The 24,202-nt window shown below is 45.6% G+C and overlaps 1 protein-coding gene across 1 annotated transcript in view; it reads right to left on the bottom strand.

Moving 5' to 3' along the window:
• Positions 1-3,598: 3,598 nt before the first annotated feature.
• LOC123371906 (bifunctional heparan sulfate N-deacetylase/N-sulfotransferase 3) overlaps positions 3,599-24,202 on the bottom strand; it is a 119,678-nt gene continuing 99,074 nt past the window's right edge. The window contains exons 12-14 of the mRNA XM_045019782.1: positions 16,516-16,625; positions 8,472-8,574; positions 3,599-7,244 (exon numbers count right to left, since the gene is read on the bottom strand). Of these exons, the coding sequence (XP_044875717.1) occupies positions 7,125-7,244; positions 8,472-8,574; positions 16,516-16,625 (333 nt within the window). The 3' untranslated portion in view covers positions 3,599-7,124. The remainder of the gene's footprint in view (positions 7,245-8,471; positions 8,575-16,515; positions 16,626-24,202) is intronic.

Below are 24,202 nucleotides of genomic sequence, written 5' to 3'. Positions count from 1 at the left end.
ACACCTCCGTAAAGGAGAATAGAACTTGGCTTAATATGTTCTAATCAAACAATTTGTTTTCCCCAATGAATTTAGAATTTGCAAGTGTTGCTGATAGTGGAGCTCTTAGAGAAGGGCAGGGAGTGATGGGTACAGAGGGAAACTCCATTTTTTATTGTTTGTCCTTTTTTTGGGTCTCATTTTGCTTACGGAAAATTAGAGTGTAGTGGAAAAGCCTGGAAAAATGAATTCAGGGCAGAAGCAATCATATGAAGTGGATTTCATTTTAAAGGGCCAGCATTTATCTTGTTGCATTGTAATATGACTACTAGCCATTTATTTTAGAAAAGTAACATTGCTTCCAGTATACTACAGAAGGAAATGGGCATATTGGAGATCTGACCACTTGCTACCTACCTGTAAACTAAACCTGACTGTTCTGACCTTCCACCATTTGTGTTCCAGACTTTTGTTCTACTGTATGTCATGTGAATAAAGTGGTTATTCCGTCTTTGCTTTATCTGATGTCTACACATTTGAAGTCTCAATGTTTTCCTTCCAGTCAGGGTCCCACAAATAAGATGTGTATACAGTGGTTACAGGTAAAAGTTATACAAGAAAGGAATGTTTTTTTTAAATTTCTGGACTACTATAGTTGACAGGACAGCTGAAGAAAGGAGTTATGCTGAAAGACTCACTAGAAAGCATTAGATTTTTACAGGCAGCTCTGTCCTGTGATTATGCAGTCTGATCTCCTGTATAATTTAGGCCATAGACTTTCATCTAGTAATTTCTTGTGTCAAGTGGAATAAGTTGGGGTTGAGGTAGCCCAGGGGTAGGCAACCTATGGCACGCGTGCCGAAGGCGGCATGTGAGCTGATTTTCAGTGGCACTCACTCTGCCTCGGTCCTGGCCACCGGTCCGGAGGGGCTCTGCATTTTAATTTAATTTTAAATGAAGTTTCTTAAACAGTTTAAAAACCTTATTTACTTTACATACACCAATAGTTTAGTTATATATTATAGACTTATAGAAAGAGACCTTATAAAAATGTTAAAATGTATTACTGGCACGTGAAATCTTAAATTAGAGTGAATAAATGAAGACTTGGCACACCACTTCTGAAAGGTTGCCGACCCCTGAGGTAGGCTATATCTTTTAAAAAGAGCCAGAAGGTTTCAAGGGATGGAGAATCTGCCACGTCCTTGAGCTGTTCCAATTGAAATGATCCTCACTGCTAAAACTGCATGCCTTATTTCCAATTTGAATTTGTCAAGTGGAGCAGAAAGGAATAAAGCAAGAGAAGTGGGAAAACAAAGGGATAGAAAAGGACAGTGGAAGAACGGAACAAGAGGGCCAATGGGAAAAGAAAGCAACAGAAAACTGAAAGGCAAGAAAGAGAAAAAGATAAAACCAAAGTAAATTGAGGCAATGGGATAGAAAACTTAGACCGAAGGCCTGATTTTCCATGGTGCTGCACTCCATTTTCGTTCTCTTTCTTTCTTTGTCTGTGATTCCTTTAAAAAAAATATTCTCTTTGTTTTCCTGAGGGGAAAAACAGACACTTCTTTGCTTTTTTCCAGACAGAAGCAGCATCTTCTTACTCAGTTGTAGCTGGAACCTGAACAGCGCGCTGAGCCACAATTCTCATCAATACAAGTGATAGTTGCCAGTGCTTGGCACCACTCAGATTCAATCCCTTTATGTTGTGTCTTCCCTATATACCTCCTCCATTTCTCTTTTTTCTAAAGTTCTTGTGTTTCTCATTCTGTTTTCTCTAGCCCTTGGCTGCCCTCATTTGTTTTTTCTCTCCTCTTGTGAGTCTTCCTTTCTGATCCTGCTAATTTTACCCTCTTCATTCAGGGGAGCATGGAGCACTAAAAAAGGTGCTTGATGCACCTTTCAGGTCTGGAACATTCTGGACTGGCAAAATTGAAAGATCTGTCAAATGGCAGCGTTATCTGAGTTGGTGACTTGAGTCTAAGAATGTAGTATGGCCGGATGCTGCTTGTAAGCAAAACCTCTGATTGTGCTAACTCAGTACATTTGTGTTGTTACTTTACTTTTTTTAAATTATCCAATTAAAGTAATTGTAGTTAATTTAAAAGAAACACAAACATTTTATAGTAGGTTACATCACTTGCCCATAATGAACAGACTGTATCATGTTGATATTTTCTGTGTCACTCCAAGACACCACTATAAGCTTCTGTTTGGCCAGGTACCATCACATCTAGAGTGCTTTTCTGACCTCAAGTAGTTGATAGTACAGAATTTTTCTTTGGTAATATTAATTTTATAGTAATTTTTATGGATTTTTCTAATGCTCCCTCCTGTCTACCAAGGCTGTTGGAATGTCTCAACCATAGAACAGTGTTCCTCCAAAGCTCACCTAAGGGCAAATACTTTTAATAGAGCTCTCTTGCTCTGTATATAAAGATCTGAAAATGTTACTGTAGCACACTTGCAGCTTCTGGCACAAGCTATATAAAAAGTAATCAACAAGCAAAGGCAGTAAAAAAGCAGCTGCACAGAGCAGTAATATCCACATACCGACAGAGTAAGCAATATTTTTCTTTTAGAAAATCTTTCATGCAACTACTGTGCTTCTGAACTGTATTGTATCTCAAAGTCAAGGTACAATAGCTGCCAAAAAAACTGGAAGAAGAGAACTTTTATGAACATAAAATCACTACTACATGGCAGTACATTTTCTTATCAGAGTTTATTCTTGCACATCAGATATCATGCCACTATCAGAATAATATTCAGTTTAATTTTAAAAAACTTTGAGAAAAATGTTTCCAGAAATTTTCATTCAATGTGAATGACAAGAATATTACGTCTATAAACACTGAAATATCTATTTAATTTCTTCCTGAGGAAGTTTCACATTTTTAAGCAAAGAAAAAGGGTATTCTGTACAAGCTAGCCTGCAAATCAGTTAAACTCATTCTTTTCTCAAATGTGGAGCTGGGAAAATACTGTAGCACTTTCACGAATGTTTATTGAAACAGTCAAATGAATTTATATCACCTAAATTTATGCCCCTTTATGTTCACTTTCTGCAAACAATCATGCATTGAATTTTACTACCACAGATGTTTGTGGAAAGCAAATTTCAAAGTCAAATGCATGAGTATTTGCAGAAAACAAGTGAAACTGCACACAGACAAGTATTTGTGTGGGAATTCCTTGCACACTCATCTAACCAGGGAACAAAAATCATACCACATTTACCAATCACAACTAATCAACTAAGCCTATCAAATATTTTCAATAAATGTTTCACAATCAAACAATAAATTAAAAAAAACAAAGTTGGTAGGATATTTATGAAAATGCATTTGAAGAAACTACAGTCTGCTTGTAGATAAGTGATGAGCTTAAAATAAGCTAAACTTGGTCAAATAAACATTTTTTTTATTAATTACTTGCTCAGCTTTACTCACGTGTATCCCATTATTTTCAGATTCCAGCTATTGTACATAAAGCAGGGGTTCTCAAACTGGGGGTCGGGACCCCTCAGGGGGTCACAAGGTTCTTATGTGGGGGGTTGTGAGCTGTCAGCCTCCACCCCAAACCCTGCTTTGCCTCCAGCAGTTATACTGGTGTTAAATATATAAAAAAGTGTTTTTAATTTATAAGGGAGGTTGCACTCAGAGGCTTGCTGTGTGTAAGGGGTCACCAGTACGAAAGTTTGAGAACCACTGACAAAGTCTGGAGTCTGCATGCCTTGCTGAGACTCCTTGTTCACAACTAACTTGGTTGGTCCTGAATAAATGTAGTTTTTACTTTTTTTTTTTTTTTTACAGGCTTTTGCTGAATATTGTAAAAACATATTGTAACAGAATATTTCTGAGGAAAAAACTATGGATAGGTGCATGTATTCCCTTTTAGGGCTCATACAAAAAATTTCACCCCCAAATATATCTGCAAATCAGCAGTAAATACCTTTGTGAACTCAAAGAACACTTATCAATTTGCCTTTACTATCCACTGTTTTTAAGTGTCACAATAATATTTCTGGTGCACGAGAAGTTAATGCTATCTGGAGATGCTGATGCTAAAGAGCTTGATCCTGTGGACTTTTCTCAGGCATTGTCAAAATAGGAGTTTTGAACAATAAGGATTTCAGGATCAGGCCCTGTGCAATGCACAATTCTGAGAACAAAAGGCCAAATACTTTTGTTTATAGTATTTACTCAGGCAGAACTCCCACTGAAATCAATGTGGAGATCCTGTGCTCTGTGCCCCTGACAGTCCCCACACCCCGTGATAATAGGGATGAAATCGAGCTTTACTACCAGCTATTTGCCTGGCCATGGCTGCCAAAGGGTCCCCATTTAGAGAGGCATTCCTTCCCACATCCCATCAGGAGGCTTCGCAGAACAGCGTCTACAGCTCTAGAATATATTACCTTATCTGTGTAAATAATCTGGGACTAGAAAAAAGGTAATGTGCATATTCCAGTCCACACCCAAGCCCCATCCAACCTGAGGCTGCCACATATCCTCATGCTGGCGACTCCTTACCTCCTCCCCGCCCCCAAAAACTAGACCATGCAGAGAGCCCTTTTTGGTGTCCTAGAAAGAAAGGTCTGTGCTATAAGTGTGTGTGAGTTCCATCCCTAAAGCACAGAGGAGGGCTGACATCTGTGCAAAGAGGTGCCCCTCCATACATAGCAATCTTGGGAGCATGATCTGGCTCCAAAATTCTTATGTAATTGCTGCTTTAAAGAGAGCAGAGTAACTGTAGCACCAGAGCACAAAACACAAGCTTTGTGCAGTTCCTACAAAATAGTGGGTTCTTTTTGTTTTTTTGTTTTTGTTTTTTAAAATGTTTTGGTGATGGTACATCAGTTGTACACTAAGGATGAAAGGACCCTATTGAAGTCAGTGGGGCTACTGTAGGTGTTTCCCCCCATGATTAACATTAACATCTTAGTTGTTACAAATCCATACAGACATTTGCAGGTCACATCAACACATGCAAAGGATTTTTTCTTTTGTAGTTATTCAGAGACCAGAGGGTATCTTTTACTAAATTAAAAGAATTTTAAGAAAAGTCAAATTTTGGACCTAAAGCACATGACAAAGTGAGAAGATTTTTTCATTCTATAAATAATTATGATGTTCAACTTATAGAATGTCAACTCTACTAGATCCTTTTTGTTAATCATGCATACTCCTTTATGCAATAATGTGCTGAGTAATGTATATCTTTATACACAGGAAATTTGCCTAGATATTTTTCTTTACAGGCCTATCAAAATTATGTATTACAAAGACAAAGTCCATGAGTAAAAAAAGTTACAAGTTAGGATCTCAACATCTGTTTTCTATTTAGTGAACAATAAACTGGTTTCCATCCCATTACCATAAAAATTAAATTGTATGGTTTATGACAAACATAGAAAAGCTTTCCATCATTTGATGTACTTTTTAACTGCCCATTTTAAAGCAAATATTGGGAATGTAGTTACAGAACCAAGCATCAAATTTGGAACAATAGTATATATAGGGAGCAGGGGTAACCTACCATGCCCATTTTTTGACTTTGGGTATTTATTCATTAGCTGTCGGGCATTTTTAAAACACATTAAGCCATATTTCAGTGGAGTGACATGAGGGCTACATTTGGCTCATATTTTTAATCATCTCTTTTAATGATATTTTTAATGATCTCTTTGAAGCATTAACAATTATGCCCTGGTCTCACATGTTTAAGTAGGCGTGCTGTTTAACTGAGAGTACTCACACTGTGTAAACTTAAACATATAACTTAAGTGTTTGCAGTACTGAAACCTAATTCTATATCATGACTGCACACTGTATTAATTTTTATTTAACTTACTCATTTATTTAATTACAAAACTTTTTAAAAATATATCTCCCTGGGGAAAGAAGTATGTTTTTGCAACTTGCATGTATTAAATTGGAAGGCATTGAGAGATGCCACCGCTTTTCAGTCAGTATAAGAGGAGTTTTGGGAAACACACATCAAATAAATACCTAAAATTCAACACACCAAAAACCGGGACAAGATATATTGTAAATTAAGGCAATCTTAATATAGGTCTGTTTCTGTTCTCACACCAGTTTTTCACTGATATAAGTCTACTGATTTCACTGGAGTTACTCCTCATTTACAGCAGTGTGAGATCAGAATCTAGGCCCTATAACTTGAAACTCACAGGAGCTAGGTGTGAAAGATCCACTCAAGTCATTTGTTCATTGCATTGCTATGGTTTGGTTCACAGTCATATAAGTTTAACACTCAGATTATTACAATGTAAATTTATTTTTTAACTTTGTGCTTCATATATCTAATTAGATTTCTTCTTAAACATATAGTCGTCTCTGTTCAGAATAGTCTATATTCCTTTGTGTTGCTGTTTCAGCAGACTGTGTATGGAGGTGCAGTATTTAAAAGCATAGATTCTGAACTTGAAAGGGATCCACAGCACACTATGGTTTCCTCCTCACAGAGCAGGGCCATATTTCTTACATCATTTCTTGCTACAGTGTTTTAGCCTGTGGCTTCAGGATTTGGCTCACAATACATATTCTGTCCTATTGTTTACACCTAAGCAACATGTGTTTGTATTCCTCAACTGTGTTCATTTATTTTAAGTTCAAAATTTGGTAAGCAGATTCCAAAGGCAGGAGTAGATCTGGCCATTGTGTGTTATACAGGGTTTTGTTTTTTGTTTTGTATAAGACACATAATAATCAAAAAGTATGAAAAACCATGAGCAGGCAAACAATGGGCTACAAAACTTACATGAGACACAACACTCCTAAGTTCGAATATAAAAGTGTAAATATTTACTATGAAATTGGACAGTTGTGTAGCTTTGCTTTTAAAGCTTATACCAGTTACTATTGACTTCCACATGTGCGCACAGTAGTTTACAACAATTCCACAGGCCCAGAAATGCTGAAGAGAAAACCTGCAGGCCTCCAGAGTTCTAAGAGACACAAACATTTTCACCATCCACATGCCAGCATATGGAAAGAACTTCATTCTTTTATTCTCTTTTGAAGAGGTATATTTTACACCTGCCTTCTGGTAGCTATTGAAGGCTTTAGGTAAGATGACTGAAGTGTGGAAGAGAGATTTCAAGAAGCTTCCTCTCAATGCTATCTCACTTTCTGTAGTTCCTGTCTCAGCCATGATGGCAGGGGTTGTCCCAATTTGTGCAGGAGTTTTGACAGTTCCACATTGTGATCTCTGTAGTAGCTTGACAGAAAAGCCCTACACTGATGGATAAAAAAACAGACATTTTTTTATTTGGATTTTGAGTTTTGCGGTTTGTTTTACCTGAATCTAAACTATGCCATGTTTTCTTCTGTGCTGTATACTTTCTCCTATATACTATGTATTATTGCACACAGCATCTATACGCCATTTAGCAGCTGAGCTGCAGGGGATTATTTTAGTAGATATACAATTCATCAAAACCAAAGAAACTGATCATGGTCTGATCTCAGATACATCTGTATAGATCCAGAGTAACTCTGGAGTCAATAAACTACTCTGAGTTTACATCAGTGTAACTGAGGGCAGAATATAACCCCATAGTATTTCAGTTTTTGTCTTTTTCAGAGACGTTTAGGATAGACAAACATAATACAAATCAGTAATACACCCTACAGAGGCTGATTCTCCTCTCACAAGAGTTACTCCTGATTTACACCAGCATCAGAATAAAATCAGGCCTACAGTACAATAAGTAAGTACAATAGTACTTACTACTGACCAAGTCTTGAGCTCTTCACTCAGGTTTCATTCAGACTAAGTTAAGTGGGAGTTCAGTATGAGAAGGCCAGAGTAAAAACAGAGGCTCCAAATGCTTGCTGAGATTTCTTCCCCTCCTCTGTGCAGAAGCGGGAGTGTAGACCTCAGCTATCAGGCCTGTGAAAGTAACTTTATCTGAACATTTCTGAAGGAACATTTTCCAAACTGATAGATACCAAAATTAATTGATCTTAAAAATGAACTGCCACGAGAACATGTGTAACTATTAATAGCCTGACAAGTCAAGAATGAAACAGACTGGAAGAACAGAGGAAGCCCCACATTTACACATCTGATCACAACTGCAACAAACCATGTGTTTTGAGCTTGTTGCTGGTGTGGGTCGCTCAGCTGAGGGGCTGGGATTTTAACTGTGTTGCAGCTTTTTGAGAGCTACTAGGTTTTTCAATATGAAGAAAATGTTTAAAAAACAATTTCAGGGTAAGTTAATTTGGAGACATCTTGGCCATTATACTCACCCTTTATACAAAAGGTTGAAAAATGATCATGTGGTACATGGTATCAGAAAGGCCTCAGCTGTAGGGAGAGTTAGTACAAAAACTATAGGTTGTTAATTTTATCCTCTTGTTCTTGTTATAATTTTGTCAATGGAGTGTCCCCGGGGCGTGAGTGAGGCACTCCTAAAAGCCATTCAAATGCTGTATTGCCTCAGAAGAACAATGGTTTACCTCTGAATCCATAGGAGGGTATTTTCTGCCTTTGCTCTTTCCAAGACACTTGGTTTTTCCTTCTTCCAGGAGTTGACACCAGAAACCTTTATGTGAATCGAACCTGAAATGAATATTTTGTACATTTTAAATTCAGCAAACAGATCAAATATGTTCAGTCTAAGATTTTTTTTATCACTTCAGCAACTTAATATTTCAGGTCCACTTTCTCCTTGTTATTCAGGCAGGACACCCCTTAGCATTAATGCAAATTATGCTTTTCTTTGGAGGAAAGAATAAAGAATAACAGGCTACCTAGCTATCCCTATAGATTTCTAGGGCACACATAACTGAACACATTGAATCTAGGCACATATAGCCCCTATTTAATTTTATTTATAGTTAATATTTAAATTGCAGAAGCACCCAAAGATGCTGTACAGTATTGGTGCCCCATTTCATTGGGGGCTCTACAAAACACATAAGAAGGCACAATCCTTGTCCTGAAGAGCTCATAATCTAAATAGACAAGACAGACACAGGGTGAGAAAAAGGGATACAACATACAAGCTAAGGGTCAACTTCTGCAACCATTACTCATCTTGAATAGTACCTGATTTGTCCATTAGTTCCATGGAAATCTATGTGACTACTTACAGAATAAGGTACTCCTCACTGTGAGTAAGGGTGGCAGAGTCAGGCCCAAAGTGACTATATATGGGGCTAAGGGGAGGACAGGATGGGGTAAGTTAATAGGAGTAAGGCAGCAGAAAAAGGAAAGGATAGGTGAGACTATGCATGGAGTAGGGGAAGGGGAGACAGGAAGAAGAAAGGAGTGAGGTTGGAGAAAAGGCTGTTGAGGAACATGGAAGACAGAAAGAATGAGGCTGGCAGTGATGCAGTTGTGTGAGAAAAATGGAGTAAACAACCAAACACTAGAGAGAGGATAAATGGCCATTGTTTAACCTGAAGAAAACAAGTATCAGAGGGGTGTCGCAATCCGTTGCACAGTTATGGCTATGTATGGCCACTTGTCGGTCCATGGCCATCTTGTCCTGTTAAAAGGACAAGGCAGCCTCCATCTTGGACCAGGTTCCCGTTGTATAGGAGAGGGCAGAGACTCAATCCTGCCCAGCAACACTAGCTGTGTATGCTCTCCTGTGTTTTTGTTTTTTTTCTCTCCTGCTGGGCCATCTAAAGGTCAGGCTAGTTCTGTGTGTGGAGGCCTGATTCTGCTCAGCAACCTGTTTTTTTTGGGTCGGTCGTCTGGAGGTCAGGTTAATTCTGCCCAGAGACTCACTTTCCCGCTCTTTTTGGACCCAGTCATCTAAGGGTCAAGTTTCTTTACTCGTCAACTCCAGTGTGCCGTGTGCAAATCCTTCCGACGTGGGGTGGCAACAGCTCAAATCCTGAAGGGAGGAGGGACCAGGGAGCCAATCAGATGTTGACACGAGGGAGTGAGACCTTTCTATAAAACTAGGTTTCCCCAAAAAATTTGTGTGGAGCATCCGCGTGTTAGCTGAAGGACCTGATCACTCTTTCGGCCAGGGTCTCCTCCCGGTAAAGCGCGCTCGTGTCGTATCGTTTGGATTCGTTGTCGTTTGGACCCGATCCCTGTCAGCTCGTCATGCTTCTGGTGTCTGTTCTGCTGGTCAGCTGCGCCTGGAGTGCGGTATTTGCTTTTTGATATCTGACAGTTAGCTTATTTAGCCTCTTACTTTTCCCCTCCCTAACTTGGTACCAAATATCTACTCAGGATATCAGGATTGTATTAGTGAGCTCAGAATTGCACAATTGTTTAGCTAGCTTGTATAATAGTTCTAGTTGTTATTGAATTGTTAATTGCAAACTGTTTATGTGTTTGAATCACTGCTCTGTCTGTGTCCAGTGTGTGTGTGTTTAACTTGGGAGCTGCCTCTACTTAGAGGGTAGCTGACCAAGGGGGTCCAGTCCCCGCGGTCTGAGTGAGTGGAATCTGCCCAGCTGCAGCCGCACCACACTCTGGATTTATCCTCTGTGTGAACACAAGGGTGGCTGAGGCAGTGGCCCGTGGGTCTCTTTTCTGTGTTGCACCGGGCATCGCCCTGACGAACCCGATTCCTACCTTGAGAGATTGGTGTGCCTGTCTATTTGGTGGTGTGGCGAGCAGTATACAGTACATTGTTATTGGTTTGAATTTGCTTGCATTGTTTATCTGAGTCCCAGTTGGAAATTGCCTCCCCCCCCCGGCCCAAGGTGTAAAGAAATCCCTAAATAAACGCAGCCACTTGGCTTTTCAGTGTTACCCTGGTCCTGCCTGTCTTTTCCTCACTCAATACCAAGCTTGAACGAACCCCCAGCTAATTCAGACAAGGGGTAGCCGTGTTTGCTGCTTTTACAGATCCAGACTAAGAGTCTTGTGGCACCTTATAGACTAACAGACGTTTTGGAGCATGAGCTTTCATGGGTGAATACCCACTTCGTCAGATGCATGTGACATCATCCAACGAAGTGGGTATTGTCAGATGTGACAAGCATCCAACGAAGTGGGTATTCACCCACGAAAGCTCATGCTCCAAAACGTCTGTTAGGCCTGGTCCACACTAAGACTTTAATTCGAATTTAGCAGCGTTAATTCGAATTAACCGTGCACCCGTCCACACCACGAAGCTATTTAATTCGACATAGAGGGCTCGTTAGTTCGACTTCTGTACTCCTCCCCGACGAGGGGAGTAGCGCTAAATTCGACATGGCCATGTCGAATTAGGCTAGGTATGGACGGAAATCGACCTTAGTAGCTCCGGGAGCTATCCCACACTGCACCACTCTGTTGACGCTCTGGACAGCAGTCCGAGCTTGGATGTTCTGACCAGCCACACAGGAAATGCCCAGGGAAAATTTTACACGCTCCGGCGCCTTGTGGATGTTCTGCAGGACCGCAGAGCACCCCTGCACTGTATCTGCAACCGCCCTCCCCCGCCACAAAGTCCCATATCCCCCTCACCCAAAATAACCAGAAGGAGGGACGCCAGGGGCCGTGAAAACTGTCACTGCACCCCAGCAGAGTGCTCAAGTACCCAAAAGCTCCCATTCCCTAAATTTTGAGAAGTCCTTCCCTTCCTGACTCACCCAAGCCCCAATCCCAGTTTCATCCCCTAACTGTCTAGTTAATTATTAAAAATACTTTGCTGTTAATTACTGTTTCCGTCATGTTTTTTTACAGAAGACTGTGTTTGAAGGGGTGGGGGTGGGGAACGGGGTTGGTAATTGCATAGGACAGTGACCTTTACCAGGGTACAGACATGGGGGCAGGATCAGCAGCAGGTCACACACACAGTGCAGTCAGTAGGCACCCTGGTCGGTATGAGAGGTGGTTTCCAGGTCCTGTGTGGGTGGGGGGGGACGTGACTTTGTAGCGGGGGAGGGCGGTTACAGATCTTATGCAGCGGTCCTTGTCCTGGACCGCAGAGTCACGCAGCAGAGGAATCTGTATCCATCCTCCTCCGCCACAAGGTCACACAGCCCCCGCACACAGAATCCCAAAAAGGAGGGATGGCAGGCTCCGTTGAAACAACCAGTCCGGCACTGCAGACTGCTCTAGGAGCAGGAGTCTGTCATTCCTCGAGTTTAGAGGCGGTCTTTACATCACTGCACACCCTACGCAGCACAGTCTGCGTCCCAGTTTCAACCCTTTAACGCAAAGTCATTAATAAAGAAACCTTTGTTAAGTAACAATGGAACATGTATTTTATTTTTACACGTGTGTTGGAAGTGGGGGAAACGGGGTGAACGGGGTATGTAACTGCAGAGGATAGTCAACAGTAACTGGGTAAAGAAACAGGGGCAGGTTCAGCTTCTCTGTAAAGAAACTGAACAGTCACAGGTCTCGCTGCTACTTGAAGAGTTCCTTGTCGCTGTCCAAGGCGCCTGTATAGGGCTTCATGAGCCAGGGCATTAGCGGGTAGGCTGGGTCCCCGAGGATCACTATAGGCATCTGCACATCCCCAACAGTTATTTTGTGGTCCGGGAAGAAACTACCTTCCTAAACAGACCACAGTTCCTGAAAACACGCGCGTCATGAACCTTGCCTGGCCACCCGACGTTGATGTTGGTAAAACGTCCCCTATGGTCCACCAGTGCTTGCAGCACCATTGAAAAGTAGCCCGATTTCTCAGCAGCTGACTGTGGAAGAGGTGGACGATAAGGTGCGAGGAGGTGAAAACGGCCATAACTGCAGCGGGCTCCGTGCTCGCAGTGCTGTGGCGTCCGCGCTGTCACTGACCAGAAAAGTGCACGAACAGATTGCCCGCAGGCGCTTTCAGGGAGGGAGGGCGTGATTGACGGTTCAATGATGACAGTTACCCAAAACCACCCTCGACACATTTTTCCCCCAGCAGGCATTGGGGGCTCTACCCAGCATTCCAATGGGCAGCAGGGACTGCGGGAACTGTGGGATAGCTTCCCACAGTGCACCGCTTCCAAAGTCGACGCTTGCCCCGTTAGTGTGGACTCACAAAGTCGAATTAGTGTCCTTAGTGTGGATACACAAATTCGACTTCGTAAGGTCGATTCCACAAATTCGACTTAAGTTGATTCGAAATAGTCTTGTAGTGTAGACATACCCTTAGTCTACAAGGTGCCACAAGACTCTTTGCTGCTTTTACTGAAGAAAACAGATTGTGATGATGACAAACAGTTGGGTTCAGGGGGTTATGATGATTACTGTTGAGGCGAAGAGATTTTCCTCCAGAGAGCTGGATCTCCCCTGGGAACCCTGCTCTTCCTTTCCCAAGGCCACATGTGGGCACTTCGAGCCTGGAGCCCAAGACATGGTGTCTGCCCTTGCTCAGACCTGCAGGTGGGGTCTCCAGCTGGACTTCTCCCTTACCTATTGGCACCCCAGAGAAATAAACAAAGTCTCTCTGTGGTTCCCCCAGCCCCCAGTATATTTTCTCAGGCTTTTGAAATTACACCAATGTCAGTCTAGCAATGGATTAAAGGTGTGATGATGTACCTCACAGTGAGATTCCACAGTGATGACATTATCAGGGGCTTTGGCTGTACAGTAATGTTAACATTAAAGTGCCTTATTTTTAATTCACAAGGTATATGGACCCTATCTTGCTTCCAACAATGTCAGTGTCAAAACTCCCACTGGGAGAAGAACTGGTTTCTTAGACTCCTCTCTCCTCTCTGCCAGCATAATGAGTGATTCACAGCATAGATAAGCGCATCTTAAGAGCTCTTTTGCATCTTTATATGCACATGCTTATTTTGACATGACTTCTCTATGCAGCCAGCCGGGATATTCACCAAGCCAGAACAAAATATACATGTTTGTGTACAGACATGAACTACGTTTGGGCTAGAGATCTGGACAGGTGCTTTGTGTCTTTTATAGATCAAATCAAACAATATTAATAAATAATGTCAATGGAGCTGTATCTGGACACGGTTGAACTGATCATATATTTTAGAGCACATTTCAAAGGCCATATCATGCCTTCAATCCATTTCTTTGATGTCAATGGGAGTTGTACATGACTGATCAAGGGCACAGCCTTGGCAGTAGCATGGACACAGGTAACACCTGTTTTGATTGCATGAGAAACTATATGCAATAAGTATTGACAAAGATTCAAGAGAGTCATATTTCCAGAAGTGAGCAATTATAGTGGATCCCATGTACATCACGAAGCAAAGTGCCTTTAAATTATCCAAGATATGTGGATTATTGAAGTATTATTCATTTTATGAAATCTTTTTTGTTAAATTTCCATCTGACCATGCAGAAACCAGAGTATATCTGCACAGTTAAACATCTGCACAGTTAAAACTACAGTCTTCCACCAAAAAACCCTCTCATTTGAAGGCAAATCTTCAGCTCAGTTTATGTATTTGTAAAGGGTACAGTTGCCTTCAATTGCTGCATAAAATGGCTGTGCACCATCTTGACTGTTCCTGGAGATGGTCAGTTCAGTGCATGTGGATGGAAGGAACCCACAATCCACTATCATAGGATGTGGAGCTGCCCAGGGTGGGGAAATCGTAAGTTGGGTCTACCCTAAAGAACAGAGACATTTGTAATTTAATCTGTGGGACAGCATTTGTTGAAGTATCAATGGTGCAGTATGTTCATACAGAGTTAATTAAAAGACAATTCATCCACAGGAACATCCTCTCAAGTGACAGCAGAGTGATAGTATAAATTCATGACAAACCATAGTATAAAAGGGATAGCATCAAACAAAGCCCACAGTTAATAAAAAGACTGATATCCCAAGACATTTAATTGCTTGATAGAAATACCAATATTGCCAGCCAACTTATTTTAAGGATAAATTCATCAACCTCAAACTGCGGATACCTTCTAGCATGATCTAATGGGTGGAGCAGGAGACTGGCAACCAGCACTCCTGGGTTCTTCTTCTGGCTTTGTCACTGACTGTGTGCCATTAGGCAAGTGTTTGTTTTTATACAGATTTTTATACAGTGTCCATCACTACAGAGTCTACAATTACTAGTCTACCATTCACTTCTCAGTGCTTCCATCTAACCTTCTGTAAACTAGGCAGCATAATATTTACCAACCTCAAAGGGCTTTGTGAAGATTAAAGGGTGTAAAATGTTTTGAGTTCATTGGGTAAATAACCTATATTTTTATTTCATATTACACTATTGCAGTTTTGTAGGTACAAGTAGAGATGGGAATTTTCTACTATATATATATCAATAACCAAATGACATAGAAGGCCGAATTCATTACTGGTATAACTAAACTGATTTAAATGGAGCTATATCAGGATGAATTGGGGTCAAAGTAATGGAAAAAGTTGCCTGAATCTCAGTTATGCTAAATGAACATTATCTGTGTTCAAGGGTAGACAAGAAGGAAAAGCCTGCTGCAGAATTAGATGCAGAATAATAATTCACAGCATCCAGGTCAAGGCCTTTGGTGTACAAAGAAACAGAGCTTTCAATAGAGTTACTTCCAAGGATGAATTGGGTCCATTATGTCTTTATAATACACTTGACTTTATCTCATGAAAGATAAAATCTGTTTTGCTACATACGCCACAAAAAGGAACAGAGCACAACTGTCTGAAAGCATTAAATAGAGAAATGTCTAGAAAAGAAAAGAATTCTTTTTTAAGAGCGTCTTATAAAAACAGACAATGGGCTCACATTCAAAAGAGCAGCCTAAGGTTATCAATCTTATTTTAAGGGCAAGTGAATCTAAATGTCTGATTCCAAAGGATTTGTGTACATGAGTGTTTATTATACAGAGAGTAGATTTTACATTCCTGACACTAATATTGGTGAGTCTCCTGCAACTGAATGTAAAGGAAAACCAGCCTTCTGTCCATTCTGTTTACGCATGGTGAATCTTTTACTGCTGAGGAAAGAGATGCAAAGGCATCTCTCTCTTTTATCCATCCAAAATCCAAACACAATTTTCACAAACCAATACTTGTTTTATCTGGCAGGTGTCCATCTCTGTAATATTTAAACACCATGTTTAATGCCTGGCTTGATGCATAATTAACAGAAAATATAACCCTTCTGAGTTGCATTCTTTCCACATGTTGTTAACGATTACAGCAGTTTGAAAGCGTGCAAGAAGAAAAGTGTACTTTTCATGTCTAATCAGCACATAAGCAAGTCCAGATTTTTCCATGGAAATTAAAGAGGGTAAAGATATTGAAAAATACATATTGTTGCCCACAGTAGCATTAGTAATAGGGCTTGCATGCAAAATTAGTCAGAGAAGTATTAGTGGCTATTAATTTGTATTGATTTTGCTTATAGAACCAACACCATTTTGTTACAGCCAACAAACGTCTCATCAACCTAATCTTGCAAGGTGCCGAGGTTTGTCTGAGGAGTGCTGAGCACACATTCACACATACACATTATACATTTAGATGTACAAAAATTCAATGAATAACAGCAAATTATAATTTACAGGGAATATTGCAACCCATTCTTTTCAGACTCTTTATACAAAACTACAGTTGCACGATTATTTCCTTTTTAAATCACCCCATTGCTAATATTCCATTACATTAATTATGAATTAACTCACGTTAGGGCTTCAGAGTAATTATAATGAGGAGAAACTCCCAAAAACTTCTGCACTTCATCCATCACGGTAGCTGGGTCAGTTCTCAGCTGCTGTCCATCAATAATTAGCAACTGCAAAAATAAAATAATACTGTATTTAAAATTCATCATATTTCAAGCTTCAAACTAAAACTTTCACCAATGTCAAGCTCATTCATTAAGAGGAAAAGAGGTGCCCCAGGGAATGGTAACAGGTCTGGTCTTATTTATCATTGTCATTAATGATCTGGGAGAAAGGTAAATGGCACACTAATTAATTCTGAAATGAAATTATATTGGAAGCTGTTGTGAGCACCACTGAGGAGAGAAATAATGCTGAAGGACCAGTGAGATTACAAATATTGGCAGGAAATTAAATGAGCTTCATCCTGGCAAAATACAAGCTAATATATCTGGAAAAAATAAGATGACCCCCCCCACACATATAAAATGAGAGGAAGATATTCTGAGCCACATGTGTGCTCTTTTTTCCGAGTATCAGTCAATTCATTGACAGTTATGGTCACTGCTGAAGAAAGCACTCAGCTCTCTCATCCTTTGCCATGCACTAGTTTCTTTTTGTGCCCAAGATCCCATGACTGAGCAGTGGGAGCTGAAGCAGCTGTGGTACACAGTGGATAGGAGATGGCTAATCTTCAGGTCCAGATTGGCTGCTCAACAACCAGTGATTTTCCCTGTGGAAAAGCTGCTTTTTGTGACCGTAGAGCTGGTTCACTCACAACTCTTCAAAGACCCCTTTTTCCCTCCTATCAGAGTTTGCCATCACATGCGAAGTAGAGCTTGTTGCACACAAAGCAGGTTTCTCCAAGCTTCCTGCTACTCTCTACTTCTGATCATAACTTGTTTTTAGATTTAGTGGCGATGGCTGAATGAACTGGGACTAGGGAGTGGCTTAGGGGAGGATGACTGACGAGTGAATGAAGGGAGTGAGTGAGGCAGCAGTTCTGTGGAAAAAATAGCATGTGTTCATATAATTAAATATTGTATCATAATTCCTATGCACAGGGTACCGAGTTAGTTGCATGGTCAAATTTAATTCTGGCATTTCCTAACTTTTGAGTGCTAGACCTGCAACCGTACGGTTCTTTTATTGTAGTGGTTTTGTATATAATTTCCTAGATTTTTAAAAAAGCAAACTGAAAAACAGAAATTCCACCATGCAGAACCATATTGACTCCCACATGCTTCATCAGTAAGGTTAGAAAAGACGGTTACTCACCGTTGTAACTGTTGTTCTTCGAGATGTGTTGCTCCTATCCATTCCATGTAGGTGTGCGCGCCGCGTGTGCACGGCTCTTCGGAACATTTTTAGCCTAGCAACACCGGCGGGCCGGCTGGGCGCCTCCTGGAGTGGCGCCACTATAGCGCTAGTTATATACCCCAGCCGGCCCGTCCGCTCCTCAGTTCCTTCTTGCCGGCTACTCCGACAGTGGGGAAGGAGGGCGGGTCTGGAATGGATAGGAGCAACACATCTCGAAGAACAACAGTTACAACGGTGAGTAACCGTCTTTTCTTCTTCCAGTGATTGCTCCTATGCATTCCATGTAGGTGACTCCCAAGCCTTACCTAGGCGGTGGGGTCGGAGTGAGACGTGGCAGAGTGCAAGACTGCGGAGCCGAAGGCTGCATCGTCTCTGGATTGCTGCACCAACGCGTAGTGGGAAGCGAAGGTGTGGACAGAAGACCAGGTGGCCGCTCTACAGATGTCCTGAATGGGGATGTGGGCCAGGAAGGCTGCAGATGAGGCGTGCGCTCTCGTAGAGTGAGCGGTAAGACGGTCAGCTGGCACCCCAGCCAGCTCATAGCAAGTTTTGATGCATGCGGTGATCCATGAGGATATCCTCTGAGAGGAGACCGGCTTGCCTTTCATACGTTCCGCAACCGCTATGAACAGTTGTGGCGATTGCCGGAAGGATTTTGTCCGATGTATGTAGAACGCAAGGGCCCGTCGGACATCTAGGGTGTGCAGCTGTTGATCCCGACCCGAGGCATGAGGTTTCGGGAAAAAAACGGGAAGGAAAATGTCCTGGTTTACATGGAAGGCTGACACCACCTTAGGGAGGAAGGCCGGGTGAGGCCGAAACTGGACCTTGTCCGCATGAAAGACGGTGTACAGAGGACCGGCCGTTAGGGCCTGGAGCTCGGAAACTCGCCTTGCTGAGGTTATTGCGACGAGAAATGCCGTTTTCCACGACAGGTGGAGCAGGGAACACGTAGCCATGGGCTCGAAGGGGGGCCCCATGAGCCTGCCCAAGACCAGATTCAGGTCCCAGGGCGGAGTCGGGGCCCGCACTGGTGGGAACAAACGCTCAAGACCCTTGAGGAAGCGAGAGACCGTAGGATCAGAGAAGATGGATCGGTGACCGACGGGTGGCCTGAAGGCCGATATCGCTGCCAGGTGCACCCTTAACGATGAGAGCACAAGACCCTGCTCTTTAAGCGACCAGAGGTAGTCCAGTATCGTTGGGATAGGGACGACGAATGGATTCAGATCTCTCTGATCGCACCATATGGCGAATCGCTTCCATTTGGAGAGGTAGGTCGAGCGAGTGGAGGGCTTTCTGCTCTCCAGCAGGACCCGCTGAACCGCCGCCGAACAGGTCCGCTCCGCGTGGGTTAACCACTCAGGTACCAGGCTGTCAGATGGAGGGACTGCAGGTCCGGATGGCGGAGCCTGCCGAAGTCCTGTGTTATCAGGTCCGGCCATAAGGGCAGAGGGATGGGATCTCGTACCGATAGCTCGAGCAGCAGAGTGTACCAGTGCTGTCTCGGCCAGGCCGGAGCGACGAGTATGAGGCGGGCTCTGTCCCTCCGAAGCTTGAGAAGCACCCGATGTACGAGCGGGAACGGAGGGAAGGCATACATTAGGTGATCCGTCCAGGGGTAGAGGAAGGCGTCCGACAGGGAGCCCGTGGCGCGACCCTGGAACGAGCAGAATTGGTGGCATTTCCTGTTCTCCCTGGAGGCGAACAGGTCTATCCGGGGAAACCCCCACCTCCGGAAAAGCGTGTGAACCACATCTGGGCGGAGGGACCACTCGTGGGACAGGAACGACCTGCTCAGGCGGTCGGCCAGCGTGTTCTGCACCCCTGGAAGATAGGACGCCACCAGGTGAATGGAGTGGGCTATACAGAAGTCCCACAGTAGCATCGCCTCCGTGCACAGCGGGGAAGATCGGGCTCCACCCTGCTTGTTGACATAAAACATCGCCGTTGTGTTGTCTGTCAACACTGCGATGCAACGCCCCTGGAGAGTGGGGCAAAAAGCTTGACAGGCGAGGCGAATGGCTCGGAGCTCTCTGACATTGATATGGAGGGAGAGCTCTCGGGCGACCAGAGGCCTTGGGTGTGCAGGTCGGCTAGGTGCGCTTCCCACCCCAGCTCTGACGCATCCGTGGTCAGAGTGGCGGATGGTTGAAGGGGGCGGAAAGAGACTCCGGCACACACGACTGCTGGGTCCAGCCACCAAGTGAGCGAAGCGAGTGCTGGCTTCGTGGGCGTAACCACCATATCGATGGAGTCGCGGTGGGGCCGGTACACTGACGCGAGCCAAATTTGAAATGGGCGAAGGTGCAACCTCGCGTACTGGGTGACGAACGTACACGACGCCATGTGGCCTAGAAGGCGGAGGCAGGAACGTACTGTTGTCCGTGGGAAAGCTTGTAGGTCTCGAACTAGAGAGACCAGAGACTGATGCCGAGGTTGGGGCAGGCAGGCCCTGGCCAAATTGTAATCCAGGACCGCTCCGATGAATTCCACTCTTTGCGAGGGGGTCAACATCGACTTCTCGGCATTGATCATGAGCCCTAGACGTTGAAACAGGGCTAGGACCGTGGCCATGTGGGACGCCACCAGTTGGCGGGATGGTCCTCGGATTAGCCAGTCGTCGAGATAGGGGTAGACATGTATCCGACGACGGCGGATGGCCGCGGCCACCACTGCCATGCACTTGGTGAATACCCTCGGTGCTGTAGAGAGGCCGAAGGGCAGCACTGCGAACTGGTAGTGTGTATTGTTGACAACGAAGCGCAGGTAGCGCCGATGAGGAGGGTAAATGGTGACATGAAAATACGCGTCCTTCATGTCGAGGGCGGCAAACCAGTCTCCCGGATCCAGGGAGGGAATGATAGTCCCCAGGGTCACCATGCGAAACTTGAGCTTGACCAGGTATTTGTTGAGCTCTCGGAGGTCTAGTATGGGTCGTAGGCCTCCCTTCGCCTTGGGGATTAAGAAATATCGGGAGTAAAATCCCCTGCCTCGCATGTCGCTCGGCACCTCCTCTATAGCACCCAATCTCAGTAGAGACTCGACCTCTTGTAGGAGGACTTGCTCGTGAGAGGGGTCCCTGAAGAGGGACGGGGTGGGTGGGTGGGAGGGAGGGGGCGAAACAAACTGGAGATGGTAACCAAACTCTACCGTGCGTAGCACCCAGTTGTCTGATGTAATCTGGGACCACGCCGGGAGGAAGTGGGAAAGACGATTGAAAAATAACGGGGAAGGATCCGGAGGAGAGACTGATGGGCCGTCCTCGGGCGTCCCATCAAAACGCCTGCTTCGGGCCTTGGGGGGCCTTGGAAGGCGCCTGGGATTGGGTACGGCGATTGCCCGATGGGCGACGTCGATTCAGTCTGCCCTTGCGTGTATTGTCCGGTCGAGACCTGGACTGGTTGAACGGCCGAAAAGGCTGCTGCCTGAAAGGCCTCCGTTGTGTCGCAGGCGTATGCATGCCTAGCGTACGGATTGCAATGCGCCCATCCTTAAGGGTCTGTATCCTGGAGTCCGTTTTCTCCGAGAATAAGCCCTTCGTATCAAAAGGCAAGTCTTGCAGAGTATACTGGACCTCTGGCGGCAAGGTGGACGATTGCAGCCAGGAGATCCTTCTCATTGTCACCCCCGATGCTAAGGTCCTGGCTCCGGAGTCTGCAGAGTCCAGTGAGCCCTGAATAGAGGACCTGGTAGCTTTCTTGCCCTCTTCCAGCAAAGCTGAGAACTCCTGCCTGGAGGATGTTGGAACCAACTCTGTAAATTTAGAGAGGGCTACGAAGTTATCGTAAGCATAGCGGGCCAGAAGAACCAACTGGTTCGCTATGCGTAATTGGAGACCGCCAGCCGAATATATCTTCCGGCCCAACAGGTCCATCCTGCGCGCGTCTTTAGATTTAGGAGCAGGCGCAGGTTGTCCATTCCGCTCCCTGTCATTCACAGACTGCACCACTAGGGAGTCCGGGGCCGGGTGGGTGTATAGGTACTCGTACCCAGTCGGGGGTACCGAGTACTTCCGCTCCACCCCACGGGCAGTGGGAGGGATGGACGCTGGGCACTGCCAGAGCGTGGTGGCATTTTTCTGGATGGTCCGAACAAATGGTAGGGCCACTCGCATGGGGGCCTCCGTTCCGACCACTTTCGTGATCGGGTCCTCATCCTCAACAACCTCCGCTACCGGGAGGTTAACAGCTTGTGCCACCCTACGCAGGAGGTCCTGATGGGCACGTAAGTCAATCGGTGGTGGATCGGATGACGAGGATCCTGCCACCGCCTCGTCTGGCGAGGAAGACGAGGAATGGGCCTGAGCAAAAGGAAGTGGCTGAGGTTCGTCCATGGGGTGCGCAGCCGCCGCCTCCCCGGGATGTTCCGTCTGCACCGGCGGTGGTGGAACCTCAACCGGAGGCGATGGAGGGGGCCTGCTGACAGTGGCTTCTGGCACCCCTTGGACCGAAGTCCCTTGTCGCGGGAGGAAGGGGGCACCCTGAGTCTCGTGGGCGGCCCAGGGGGTCCAGAAACCCCATTGCTGGGGACCCGGGTCTTGACCTTGCGGGTCCGCGCGGTAATCTGTGCCGGCGTCGTCGTGTGAAGCGACCGACGGCTGACGGGAAGGCCACGGGGGGGGGCAGAGGTGCTCAGAGACTGCGCCGTCGATGCCACTAGTCTGTCCGTGGACGGTGCCGGGTACCGGTGCCGATCGTCTCGGTGCTGGGAGCGGGACCTGCGACCGCGAGAGTAGCGGGAGGTCGACCGCGATCTCGATCGCCGTCGATGGGAGCGGCTTCGAGAGCGGCGTCGGGAGTGGTGCCGGGAGCCGGACCTCCCTCGGTGCCGACGGTCCGGAGAGCGGGACCGGGACCTGGAACGCCTCCGGGAGTACGACCGGTACCGCGATGGAGAGCGGTACCGGGACTGCGACCGGCGCCGAGAAGGAGAGCGGTACCGGGATGGAGACCGGTGCCGTGACCTTGAACGGCGGGAAGGTGACCGTCTCCAGGATCGGGACCGGGAGCGGGACCTGGATCGCCTTCTATCCCGTGAGTCAGGGGTGGCAGGTCGTACCATGGCCGGTTTGCCCACTGACAGAACGGCCCGCACCGGCGGTGCCGGGGGCCGGAGGCTCGGTGCCTCTGTGAGCTCTATGAGCTCCCTCGCCGTCGAGAACGTCTCGGGCGTGGACGGGAGAGGCAGCTCTACCACGGCGTGCACCGGGGAGCGCGGAGGTACCGGACTCGACGGCCCAGCCGGTGCCGGAGTCGACGGTACCGCGCACGGTCCGTGCGCTGTCTTGGACGGTGCCGAAGGCGCCGCTGCTGGCTGCTGGACCACTGGTCTCGCTGAAGTAGTCTCTACAGCCTTAGGCTTAGGCTTCCGTTTCCCCGATGGTGAATGGGAATGGTGCCGGGGCTTCGGTGCCGGCTGTTTCTTAACAGTCTCGGTACCGGACCGGCCGGGGACCGCTGGAGCACTCCTCACCGAGGACGACGCCGGAGCCGGAGGAGTCGGCACCGCAGGGGTAAGCGCCGACTCCATAAGGAGCTGCCGCAACCTAATGTCCCGCTCCTTTTTAGTTCGCGGCTTGAAGGACCTGCAAATGAGGCACTTGTCAGGTCGATGTCCCTCGCCGAGACAACGAAGGCAGGCGTCGTGGGGGTCCCCAACGGGCATATGCCGCTGGCAAGCCGCACAGGGCTTGAATCCCGGTGTCTTGGGCATACGCCCGCACCGGACGGGAAAAGAGGGGCTAAGCCCCCCTAATTCCCCTTAATCTAACTACTAACTACTCAATTAACTCAATTTAACAACTAACTATATACACTAAATACAAACTAGAACCAAGGTGAGCTAGGTACGTGGAGGACGACAAGCACTCCACAGTTCCAACTGCCGTCACGGGCGGGAAGAAGGAACTGAGGAGCGGACGGGCTGGCTGGGGTATATAACTAGCGCTATAGCGGCGCCACTCCAGGGGGCGCCCAGCTGGCCCGCCGGTGTTGCTAGGCTAAAAATGTTCCGAAGAGCCGTGCACGCGCGGCGCGCACACCTACATGGAATGCATAGGAGCAATCACTCGAAGAAGAACCTTTAGATCCACAGCACAGACCTCTGCCACTTGAGCTAACAGACTGATGGTAGCAGGTTGTGCTACATCCGCAATATGGGCATCTCTAAAAGGCTAAGAGGCACACATTTTGTGAGTGTGTTTCACAGCTATTTGCTGACAGCTGAGGAATGCTAAACCTTGGGGCTTCTCTAAACAAAAACTTAATTTACTGCAAGCTGGGCTGTAAATCTACCTCGTCTTAGCCAGCCGCACACTAAATGTCCATGTGGACCTTGCTGCCGTGTACTAGAAATTCCCTAGTGCACTTCGATCTACCCTGCTTTG

This window comes from Mauremys mutica, chromosome 5 (assembly GCF_020497125.1).
Source record: "Mauremys mutica isolate MM-2020 ecotype Southern chromosome 5, ASM2049712v1, whole genome shotgun sequence".
In the NCBI taxonomy this organism is placed as follows: Eukaryota; Metazoa; Chordata; order Testudines; family Geoemydidae; genus Mauremys; species Mauremys mutica.
The sequence above is the reverse complement of the archived record's forward strand: the minus strand, read 5'-3'. Positions and strand labels throughout refer to the sequence as shown.